Here is a 12,785-nt window from a genome sequence, read left to right as displayed (position 1 = left end):
GGGTTTGGGTTTGCAATGTATTATGGGGTAGATTTACGTCACCATCACTAAAGGTTGAATTTTCTTACATTGTTACTAATGATCTTCGTTATCTTTATTGCTATGCCAAGCAGTAAATAATGAGGATTGGATAGCAGTCATTGAGCTTAAGTTACAGAAATAAACATGGCCGTTTGCTTCCATTTTTCTATGAAGGCAAGAGCAACAGAGACAAATTAATAGTTGTTCAATGAATATATGTTGTTGTATAATGAACAACAATTATCGGAATTATTTTACTTAACTAAGTAACATAATTCAGAGACAGCATTATTGTTTAAAATGTTATCTAATCACACATACCAATAGGAAAAATTATTCACAGTGATACCACATTACAAAGATACTTAATACTATGATAAATCACTTTACAACAATATTTTTTTCAAATCTTGCTCAAAAATGCCTTTATTCTAATGTTAATCTTATCTCAGTATAAGGATATTATTTCTTGGTAAATCTTTCTATTGCAATATAGTCATACATATTTATCTACCGTCTTGATATTAAGACAAAATCAAGAACAAGTAAACTTAGTTGAATTAATTACTTTAATTAACAATTAATTAGACGATTGTTTTGCTTGTTTCACACAACATAAAAAGGAAGTGCCACCAAATTTACATATCTGTTGTCAAAACTGTTCAATGTGTAGAGGTGTCCAAACTCACAGGTTTTACTGTAATTTGTAACCGTTGTCAATTGCAAGAGAGGTTCTCAAGGTAAAGATCCATCGTTAGTACAAGTTGACTTTTTTTGTCAGCGCTTCTCCAATGCTAGTAGGTGGCATCATCAAGAGGTGTCCGAGTTGTCTTACTGGATAATCTTATTCTTTATTCTGGATAATTCTTATCTTCGTTTTTCATGAAAAAATTTGGTATCCAATTAATGAGCGTTATTCATATTGTGATTTGAAAATTTGGACTGAAAATAAGCATTAATTTGCATGGTTTACCTAATTAAATGGTATCCACCTTATCCAATTTTTTTTCCAATAAAAGTATTGAAATGGAAATGAGACTAATTAACACCATCAGTTTTACTAGCTTATTCTTTTATCCAGTACACTGATGCCTCAGCTTATGAATTTTTTGTCTGCAAAGATAATTTTTTTGTGATATTTCTACTTTCACTAATAAATGTTTTAGTTGACATGGATGCATGCCCTCACATAGATCAGCAGTGTTATTAGTTAAAATTCCAGTTTTATTTGCTGGAGTCTTTATCATGAGGATCCAGGTTCTAACCCCATTGGCATCATGTTGATTGGCTGAAGTTGTTTTCTGCGGTTTTCCAACTTCAAGGTGCAAATGTGAGGCCATCATCCATTTTCAAAAAAGTCTCTCAGCAGAGAGCAGGCAAATCCTCAACATGGTACTTGCATAACATGAAAATTCAAGCATTTATCATCTTCAAAATATAGGAGACAGACAGATGGTAACACTAAAGAGAGCAAGAACACAAAACAAGCACAACTCTGACATCATATATACGTTTGGCCCCACACATAAACACACACACACATTCCGGCATGCACTGATTTGTTATAAATTCCACAAAGGAATATGCATAAGGTGTTACAAACTGAATTTTTGCACAATGATCAGAATTACCATGCTTTGAGACTGGTTAATTTATGTCCGCCTCGGAATCACTTTTCGAATGTCGTCTCTATATCACTTCCAGAAAGCTTTTGAACCATTTTGGTTGAAATGAATGATTAAAAAAAACAACTTGTTCTTCAATGTTTTCAGTGCACACATTCTTTTTGTTTGAAACTCTTAGCATCAAACTGAATAGTTTGGACATTCCACGGTAGTAGTTTTTAAACTTTTCCTCCATCCCTCACTCACCATCAGTGAAATCTGATTTATGTTCTCGCACCTTATTGATAATGTGTTGCCTATTTGTCAGAAGATTTTGATTTTTGTGATTGATTACATTAATTATCTAATGTCATAAAAATTGCCAATTTAAAAAACAAATTTTTTGATTATTTCTTAGTTTCTTTTCAAAAAAAGAATAAGATCTTGAAAAGTGATTGCTCTATTTTTGTGTTGAAATTTTTTTTTGTAGGTTAAAGATGAAGATGGTATTGGCTCATTCTTTATAAATGTCTGTGATAACGTGAACTCATCTAAACTAGATAAATGCCAGAATGCTGGTGTCTGTTATCAGAATGGATCAGATGTTCAAAACTATGGCTTAGTTTCCAGTGACTTTTATTATACTCCAAATAAACTTTGGCTGTCATATAAAAACGGAGATGATTGCATGAATGGCAGTAAGTTATTGTTGCTTGTTTATGATATATTTGAAAATGCTTGATTTGAGTTGAAATGAAGTAATTGCAAGTGGAGGATTCAGATCTTAGTTCCTGCTTCATTGGATTTGAATGTATCTCACTGCACAGCTGCAGAAAGTTAAAACTACTAATATGCATTAAGTATGAGTAAATAGAATCAGGGAAGAAATGCAACTCATGTCAAGGTTGCAACGTAGCATTGTTGCCAGTGTTGCGATAAAAAGTGAGCTAAAATACTTCCACTTTAGTATTATCCACCTTATGTCTGAAATTCATCCCCATAAGATGTTGAGAAAAGGTTCTGACTCTTCTAACAGACTTTTACTTAACTACAGTAAAGGCCTGATGTAACAAGTAGGCCTACAGAACTTATAATGAGTATTTTGCTATCACTACTGATTGCACACAATTGCCAAATAGCTAATGTTAAAAGTAAAAAAAAAATATATATGTGTTTAGAAAGAATTCCAAAATTATGAAGCTTTCACTATAACAAGAACAAAATTCTTACAAAATCTTCGCTAACATTATTCTAAAGTTCTCTAAGTTATTCTATCACAGAGGATGTACTTAGAAAAGTAAAAAAATTTTCACTATCCTTTTCCTATTTTTAAGCTTTCCCAATATACATTTTGTTTAATTTTTGTTATGTCTAGTAACTGAAAGACCACAATCATCTTTCACAGCCAGGGCTTATTTGATTGAAACAAACAGTTCAAAGTTCTATAAAAATTGTGAAACACCTTCAGATAAAGTGAAAGAGTCCTTTAAACCATGGAATTAAACCGTGAGATAATAATTGAGAATTGCAATTGTTTCGGTTGGTCTGTAGTTTTGTGAATATGACATATAACGATATATTCTACAGTGAAATGTTTTAACGAATCAACTGCTTTGAGGCAAATCATAGCAATGTCAAGATTTGAAACATGTTCATCCGCTGATATCATAACTAAATGATCTATAAAGGATTATTTTAATGCGGGTAAAGTAGTGATGTTCAGCAATCTATTTCCGGACAGCAAAAAATTGAAATACCCATGTAACTAAAACTGTTATAATGACAATTTTTCCAGCAATTATCATATCTCATAATAGCAGACTTTTACTGCATGTCTTGTAGACAAATACAAAAATATTGGCAATATTGCCATCATTTCCGAAGATGACTAACCACATGACCACAGAAAAAAAAGATGGCTACCGCAGGGAGTCCCATACAGAGGGGGTTAGCGCACCAACTTCTTGGTGAGTGAAAAAAAGGCTAAATGTTGTGTACACCATCACTTTGAATAACAAATTGTATGCCCTGGTCTGATTAATTCTCTTGTGCGGAAAATGACTGGGGTGCAGCAAAAAATTATCAAATAATATGTATAATATTATATACTCTCAATACTTAATATGTAGTGGCTACCATCAGGAAGGTTGCTGTCACTCCCAGAGGAAAATATAGGTAAGATATTTTCCGTAATGAGCTTGAGGCGACCACAGATAGTTGGCGCCTTCATTTTCAACCCAACTCATTAATGGAATGGAAGTAAATTGCAATACAGTGATATGCCCAGAATTGGTGTTTGGTGAAGTAGTATTTTATACAACGCACATAGTCCACAGAATTTTAACGCTGCATATTCTGTTTATCAATTTGAATTTAATATGCGAGCTTGTGCAGTTGTACTCTGAAAGCCATGAAAGTATATACTTTCACATAGAGTGTGTGTGAACTGCTTTTTCTTTTTTTTAACCAATAGAAAAATTTATGATTTAATTAGTTGATATTAGTTTTAATTATTTTATGAGTTCACACGTGCATATGTAACAGTTAGAAAACTTTTATTAAGAAATCATTAAGTAATTATCAAATCAATGAATATTGATTAAAAATTGAAATAATAATGTATATATATATATATATATATATATTTTAAAAAGGGCGTTCGTCTGAAATTTTCTTCACATGCAATCCTACTGCTGGAATTGGTCATCCAAAAATATATGAGGTAAGCGTAATAATTCTTTTGTTTTATTTTTTTAAGCATAGATTATAATGTGGGGTAGCAACATGACAGTAGGAGGAAGCACGCATATTGTTATGCTTCGGGAATTTATCCGATTTACCATTTATTTATTGCTCATTTTTTAAAAATATTTAAGTTGTTTGTGTGTGATAGAAAAGTATTTATTTCTAAGTATGTCGATGAAGTAAAATTAATCCATAGACATAAGTGATTTCTGCAAATGATGTCCACAGAGTTCTTGATATTTATGTTAATATATCTGTTTTGATCAGTCATAACAATGGTGGATACATGTTTAATTTGTGAAGGCAAAGTCCTGAAGGGAAGGTTTTCATGTTCTGGTTGTGAATCACTTATTCATCCGAAATATATTGGGACCACAGACTCAAATTAAAAAAAAAAAATGTCTGCTGAAATGAAACAAAAATAGCGGTGTACTGACTGCATAATATCAGCAAAGATCGAAAAACAGGAAAAATTAGAGCTTGAAAAAATACATGATATTATTTGTGAAGAATGGCAAATTATGACTAAACAGATAGAAAAAAAATTCTCTGAAGAATGCAGTGTGTTGAAATCCGAAATGACGGAATTGTGAAAATCAATCAAGTTCAATGATGAAACACTCAAGGACATGAATGAACTATCAGAGGTAAAGGAAGAATTACAGACAATGAAGAGTTTGAATGAAAAGTTGCGAAGTGAAATAATGTTTTGAAGGAAAAAATCAAGAACATTTACGATGAACTGGATAAAATTGAGTTACGATCGAAGTCAATATATAGTCAATATACGAATGCAATATAGAGATACAAGGAATGCTGGAGGAAAAGGGGGGAAGGGAGGATGTGAAGAAAATATTGACTGAAATTAGTAAAACTTTATCATATTCGTAACATAAATGACTTGGATAAAATAAAAATAGATCAGGAGGCGTTATTGCATACGTAAATAACAAATATTAATTTTTAAGTACTGCCTTGAATATGAATACAGCTGAAAGCTTATATTTGTACAGTGAAATGTTAGATCTATGCATAATTTTAATTTACAGATCTCATGATTTTTCTTGAATGGATTATACCAATGAGTTCAGATCAATTATTAGCAATTCAAGGTATAAAAATATTATCTATGCTGGAGATATTAATATGGATATATTGAAATCGGACACACGGACAGTGATGAGTACACAAGTCTCATGTCTGCATTTAATCAATTAATTTTTTTTTTTGAGAAATCAGTTCGGTTTCCTTGAAAATAAGAATACAGAGATGGCAATTTTGAAATTTTCAGAAAAAGTATATGAAAGTATTAATGAGAGCAAATAGAACCCTTGCTATGTTTTTAGACTTAAAAAAAGCCTTTGATAGTGTCGATCATCCAAATCTTATGCATAAGTTATATTGTTCAGGTCTAAGAGGCAACACTTATCACTGGTTTAAAACTTATCTGTCAAATAGAATACAAGCAGTTAAAATAAATGATACAATAGGTACATATAGGATTATTAAAAATGGTGTCCCACAGGGTTCTGTTCTTGGACCAATTTTTTTTCTAATCTTTGTTAATGATATCAATAATCTGGATCTACATCCGATGACAGCTATTGTTTTGTCAGAACAAACATTAACCATACTGAAATCTGATATTGAAGATTTAACAGAAATTAACACTTGGTTGAGGCATAATAAGTTAACCTTGAATCTCAACAAAACTAAAAAATATATATAAATTTTCAATTATATAATCAAAATATTGAGACACTTATAATTCGATCCCATGAGTTGGGATGTTCTGATGACCAATGTTTTTGTCCGATTGTCTTGGAAACTGAAGAGTTTAAATATTTAGGAGTCACTATAAACAAAAATTTAAAATAGAACTCTCATGCAACTGCACTTAGTAACAAAATAAAATACACGAATGTTCGTTTATATTGCTTGAAAAATATTATATCTCCTCAGTTTATTCATACACTTTATTTTGCTTGATTCTACTTACCTATTCAGTATGCTATATGTGTTTGGGGAGGTGATTATGAGTCCAACTTAAATGCTTTAATAAGTGCTCTGGAAAAAACTATAAATATTATTTCCTTTCGTAACCATACACCATCTGCCTATAATTATAAATCAGACTATAGATTTAATATTTAAAAACTATATATACTGAAGTCTAATGTGTTTATTTATAAAAATTTCCTACTTGGTTTGAAATCAAGCATTGCCCACACACACACGCACGCACGTCTCTGTCAAGGTTTTCAATATAATATTATACAACCTAAAAAAACATTAACCCAAAAGCAATATTCATATATTTGGCTTCATTATATTTTAATAACCTGCCAAATGAAATAAAATATGAAAAGGAATTAAGAGCTTTCAAAAACTAATTATCAATTATATTAATATTTTACTACAATAGGAAGGTACTTCTCGCCCCCCAGTATAGAGTGTTGTCACACCAAGGCCTCTGTAATGTTTGTCTATTTGTATACTTGTATTTTGTTTAGTACTTGTTAGTATATGAAAGTGTTTGCCACCACAGAAAAAACATATGTTTGTATACTCTGGACGGATCAAGCGATCCCTTGAGTTGATTACTGTATTTATACAGTTCTCAGATCACGTGAAGAGTTACGCGAACACCCCTCTCTGGAGAGGGTCCATTTCGGCGCGGGAAAGGATAAAAATTTTCCCGGGTTGCCAGTAAAGGCCGTCTTGGCGCAAATCGGTTCTCTCTATGTTATGCGGGTATTCTTCACGCTTCAGTGAACTCCGCCAGTCGAAGACACTCTTGAGTGAGCTGCGCTTTTTGAGTTGGCATTTGTTAAATGATGTACTCGAAAATTGTTATAAATTTTGGAAGTAAAATTTTTTAATTTAAAAAAATTTGAATTTTTATTAAATTTAATATTTTTAACTAAAATATTTGATACAGAAAAAAATTCGAAGGGAGTAGTGATCATTTAGTAATGAAGGGAGTAAAATTACTTATTTATTAATTCCAGCCGTTAAATTAATAATTTAATACAAAAGGAGTATTATTAATATAATAATAATAATTTATTACTACTGTATAAATGGTACTACTGTATATGGCATTTTCTTCGGTTTAATTTCTATGCCGCAACAAGAGAATGCCATCTGCTAGCAATTAGCCATTCTTCTTCTGTTTACCTTCTCTTATAGACATATCATCGTCTTTTTTTTCCTTTTTTACTTTCTCCACAGAAGCTACTCATATGGGCTTTTTAAATAGGTGACAAATAAAAAGATTGAGCATGCCTGCTTGTCAAGTTTACGTCTGTAGCCACCTTAAGGGTATGTCCCCCCAAGGGCAGGGCTGACAGGGATCCAGGCCTGGAGCCCTGTATGATTCTAATCATTTTTTACAACTATAAATGGTCCAATGTTTACAACTATAAAACGGAAGAATGGTCCTCTCATGCTGCAGCAGGGATCCTGGCTGGGATCTTTCATCGGCCGTCCATTCTGAATTTACAGTGTGGAAAAAAAAGAGAAAATTATAAGAATTCTCCTATAGGCTGGATTTTGTCTCTTCAGCTCGTCTGCCACTATGAAGGCTACCATCAAGGTCCATGGGTTCGAATCCGGGCATAGGACATTCGAAACAAGTTCTTTACCTACGGAGCCTAGGGCGACCACCAATGGATGGAGCCTTCATTTCCCACTCAACTCCACTGGTTGGAAATTGCTGTATGGCGATATATGACCGGAGTTGGTGTGAGGTGTAGTAGCCCATCCATCTGGGGGCCATGGTCGAAAATGTTTTATACGAGCAGTGTTCAGCTTCAGCTTGATGCATGGAACTGATTATTAAAAAAAGGCTGGAGTTTTCGATCCCTTCTGCGGAATAAAAATAATTTTTTTGTATTAAAATAATGTGCCGTAAGTGCTCGAGCAGCCGGGCCGTCTTAAGAGCATCACTGGCTTTCCCGGACCCAGTAATTTTTCTGAGGCCCTACCATGCAAATTCTGGAAAATTTCAACCAGATCTTATTTTTGTGAATCTAATGCGACAATGCCTCAAGACGACATTGTCGAACAGTCGGTGTTTACGCAACAAAAACATTGCGATGACGATGTTATCGAGAGCACTGTCACGGCACTTTTAGTGCAATTTCTAGGAGGCCAAAATAGCGCTAAAGACGCTAAACGGGAAAGCGCCGTTGCTAATGCGCTATTATCGATGGGCAGTTGCTTTACCTAAAAGTAAATAATAGAATCGTCCGACGTGACATAGCCAGTGTTGTTCTCGTGATCGGTGGACTATATATATTGTGTTTTTTTTTCTTAATTAAAAAAAAAAGCTATATATATATATATATATATGTTTTTTTCTGATATGTCGTCCATTTAAAATATATACAGGTTGCATTAAATATACTGTTTTACCTGCATTCTGTTTTTTTTCCCAACTTCCCTCCGTTTTTTGAATTTGAATATCTCAGTGAATATTGCACTTAGAAACATAGTTTTTTTGTTGGTATCAAGAGAGACAGCATCAATTTTCTAATTGCATTTTTGGGCACAGGTCCATATAAAAAGTTAATTTTTTTTAATTTTAATAACTATACAACCCCTTCGAACATGAATGACATATCTGGATAATTGGATACTTTTTCTAATTGGAAGTATGCCTCTAGGATCAGTGGTTCACCAGTAATTGCATACAGCATCAATAGCAGAATTTTTTTTCTTCTTTTGTATGTTTTTCATTATTATTATTTTGTTTTGGGGAAAAAGCGGTTATCAGCTTGTAATCTGAAAAAAAATCTTGAAAATTAGGTGGTAAATTTTTTAGAAGTGCCAGTTATTTTGCGTGTTGCTGTTATAATGCAGATCAGGAAAAATTTTAAAACCTCTTAAAGGGTTAATGTTATTTAATTTTATGGGAATGAAATCCTGATAAATATATGAGTTATTTAGCATGAACTTGTTTGCTTCTTGTTTATTTTCAAATGCACCACATTCATTTTCTGAACACAAGGGCTAATTAGATGGGACATACAGTTTATTGCTGGTTCTAAATGGCAGTGCTGGATGTGTTCTTTTATTTATTTATTCTTTTATGTAGCATAGCTGGTAGAGCATCTGATTATGCTGCCAAAGGTCCAAGGATGCAATCTCTCAGTTAATTTAAATTATACTTTTTTAATAGGGTTGTCAATAAATGAAATAGTTTACCTCTGGTGGTCATTAATCCTAACAATTGACTAATTGACAAATTTAAAAAGAAGTGCAACAAACATATTGGGATAAATTGATAAGCTATCCATACTTGGAATAAGGCAACCATAATCTTTTTATAAGAAGTGTATTATAGATTTTTAGTAATTTGTTTTTTCCGTAATATATGCTGTTATATTTGGTTGCTGTATTTTAGTCTTATTTAGCTGTATTTTGTTGTATTTGACATCCATATTTTTTATAGGCATCTTTCTTCAGATATTATCAAGCTACATTATAACTGTCATTAATTTTAATAGTAGTTGAAGCAAGTGCTATTGCAATAAAAATTTGTCGGAAGTTTTGAAAAGTGATATCATATACATTTTCCTTTGGACATGAAAAAATAAATTAATTAATTGTTTTATTTTTCTTAGAAATTTTCCTGCCTAGTGGTATTTATGTGGGAGACCAATCTTGTTTGTAGAAATTTTCAGCATCCATGTACGTTTGATTTTGGCAGCAATATATACGACTTTCATCTGTTATCTAGTTTAACTCATAACTGGAATGCATCTGATGAAGATGGAAATATGTAAGTGAAATTTTTAATATATGTATACAGTGGTAGGGACTTACTGAAAATTTAACAAAATGATTGTGCATATCTCAGAAAAGTATCACTTGAATTTAGTTTGCAGTCAGTATTTTTTTGTGACTGTCACACCTTCCCATAGCAACACCATTCCAAAGAAATAAACTCAAAGCAAGCTGTAAATGCTATGGAACTAGAATGTGTTAACATTTGTAAATTTGAATGTACCTACTTATTTGAATAAGTAAGTGAAATTACTAGGCATGTTGTCTTGTCTCATCAATACACAGAACATAACATTCATCACATAATTATAGCCTCAAAAATTTTAATTTTTTCATTTTCTATAAAAATACTGCTTACATTCATAGAAAATGAAAAATGAAAAATTTTGAACCTATAATTATGTGATGAATGTTATGTTATGTGTATTGATGAGACAAGACAACATGCCTAATAATTTCATCTACTTATATAAAAACCAATTGCAACTTATTCTTTGGCAGAGAACGTTTTGCAATTGTTTCAAAGCTGTGAGCTCCCGAATTTTTGTAAGAAGCTCAGTGTTTCCCTGAATTATATGTTTTAAAAAATGTATCCGAAATTCTTAGTGCCGATTATATACGACTTCATCTTATCTGTAGGTGTTTTTTCCTGAGTGGTTGGCATAGAAATGAATAATTTTAAAATTAAATTCTAAAAAATAGTTTTAGAGATTTATAAGATGCATAAAACGTTAGTAAAAAGACAAATATTTTTTTTACAAAAACTTACAAACAACTGTTTCTATTCTTCAAGATTTCATAATTGGTAATTAAAATTTTTTTATGCAAATTATACGTGGCTGCAGGTCATACTATAACATTTTTCTCCTTTAAGTAGCGAAATTGGTATCTGCTGATTAAATTCAGGAAATTACAGCACATTCTAAAGAACTATAATTCTATATTTTTCATTTTGTAAACAAGAAACTATAAAATTAGTTTTTTTATTAATATATATTTTGGCTTATTCATTTGTGTATTAATAATTTTTTAAACACTTCAAAATATTATGAATAAATTTCCGAATTTTTTCTATTTCCATAGATATTTTTTGAATTTGTGTAGAGGCATCCAAAGGAATTCTGATACATATGGATGTCCGCCATCAGCAGCAGTTTGTATGCGAGGCAAGGATGGATCACACATGGCCCTCGGCATGGTCAACTTTGTCAAAGCAAAGAAAATGGAAATGAGTGTGTTTTATTTATTTGCATATACATTCTATTTCTCATATATTTCTGTATAAGTTGGTTCTGAACTAATGGAGCCGTCTTCAAGGAGAAAAACACACACTGAAACAAGCATTTTTTGTTTTGTACCATAGCTGCACAAATGATGTGTTAAAATAACAGATGCTAACACAAGAACTATTGAGGAAATCAAACTAATTCTCTTCATTTACTTAATTTCTTTAAGTTCTTATCAACATTTTTTTTTATAAAGAGACTTATTTGAGTAATCGTGATATAATCTTGGTTAGGTCTGCTGTTTCGTTACCATTTAGTAGCCTGATATGCACCTAATTTGTTTATAACACCACTTGAGCCAATGCATTGCAAAACAAAAAACATTGTTTTGTTTTGTGTGCTTTATCACTTTTTTATCCTTATGTACTGTATACCCTGAAAATAAGACCGGGAGGTGAACAATCCCTCTTTCCTTATTTCAGCGCTTGTCGTTAAGTAAGGAACTGTTGTAAGGCACATTCCAAGGAAAATTCCTCAAGTGGCACTGTTCCCCTTTGCTTTGAACATTGGCCTTAGGATCATGTGACAGGTTGCAGAATAAAAACCAATCCTTCAGTTCATTTATTCAGTTTTACAGTTCAGCTCACCATTCAACCAATCAATATAAAACAAAGTTTACAACTGCTACTATGTATTAAAAATCAATATTTCTTCAATATTGGTGGCAACAACTGTGCTTTTACTTTATTTTTGCGTGATTTTTTTCTCATTTTTTTTTTACATTGGCATGCTCATATATCTCTAAGCAAACTGAATATTTCAAAAATCGAGAATTCAATACAATTTTTAAAATTATTGATGGGGCGGAAAATCCCACTAATTTCCACATTTCTACAGTAAAATCGACAATTTTAGCACTGATTTCTATGAGGATCACCCTTTTTCTGACTCTCAAAGCGATGCTGATGATGATTATGACGTCTATTCAAAAAGCCTCATTACGGAGAGTATATTGAAAATGTGGCAAACCATTATAAAGGCATAAACTATTATACATATACTTACAGGATTAAAGAAGTGACAAACCGTTGTAAAGGCATATACACGTCTGAAAGGCATTGCTAGGGAACCATGGTAACCAAAGTAAACATTCGGAAAGTGATTGTTGAGGCCCAAAAACCATTGTTGCCGGACAGTTTTTTGCCCATTTGGGGCATTTGCCCTGGGCTGATGAAATTTTAAAGTAGCCTATCGTTCAAGTCGGGTCCCATTTGGTATATATGCAAAATTTGGCGACAATCGATCTAAAATTGTAGATTTGTATAGAGAACATACACAGACAGACAGAAAATCAATTCTATATATATATTGATAGTACTAAACATATTTCAATATA

At 32.1% G+C, this 12,785-nt stretch overlaps 1 protein-coding gene across 2 annotated transcripts in view; it reads left to right on the top strand.

Annotated features, from left to right (window-relative positions):
* The window catches only part of Lerp (lysosomal enzyme receptor protein), a 119,742-nt gene that overhangs the window by 81,997 nt on the left and 24,960 nt on the right, over window positions 1-12,785 (top strand). For both annotated transcript variants that reach the window (XM_089236616.1, XM_089236617.1), the window contains exons 31-34: window positions 2,116-2,323; window positions 4,280-4,347; window positions 10,001-10,158; window positions 11,247-11,395. In XM_089236616.1, coding sequence (XP_089092742.1) covers window positions 2,116-2,323; window positions 4,280-4,347; window positions 10,001-10,158; window positions 11,247-11,395 — 583 coding nt within the window. The remainder of the gene's footprint in view (window positions 1-2,115; window positions 2,324-4,279; window positions 4,348-10,000; window positions 10,159-11,246; window positions 11,396-12,785) is intronic.

Source organism: Pholcus phalangioides, unplaced genomic scaffold, assembly GCF_987345545.1.
Source record: "Pholcus phalangioides strain wild (caught in Gottingen) unplaced genomic scaffold, Ppha-v1.0 ptg000009l_1, whole genome shotgun sequence".
In the NCBI taxonomy this organism is placed as follows: Eukaryota; Metazoa; Arthropoda; class Arachnida; order Araneae; family Pholcidae; genus Pholcus; species Pholcus phalangioides.
The sequence above is the reverse complement of the archived record's forward strand: the minus strand, read 5'-3'. Positions and strand labels throughout refer to the sequence as shown.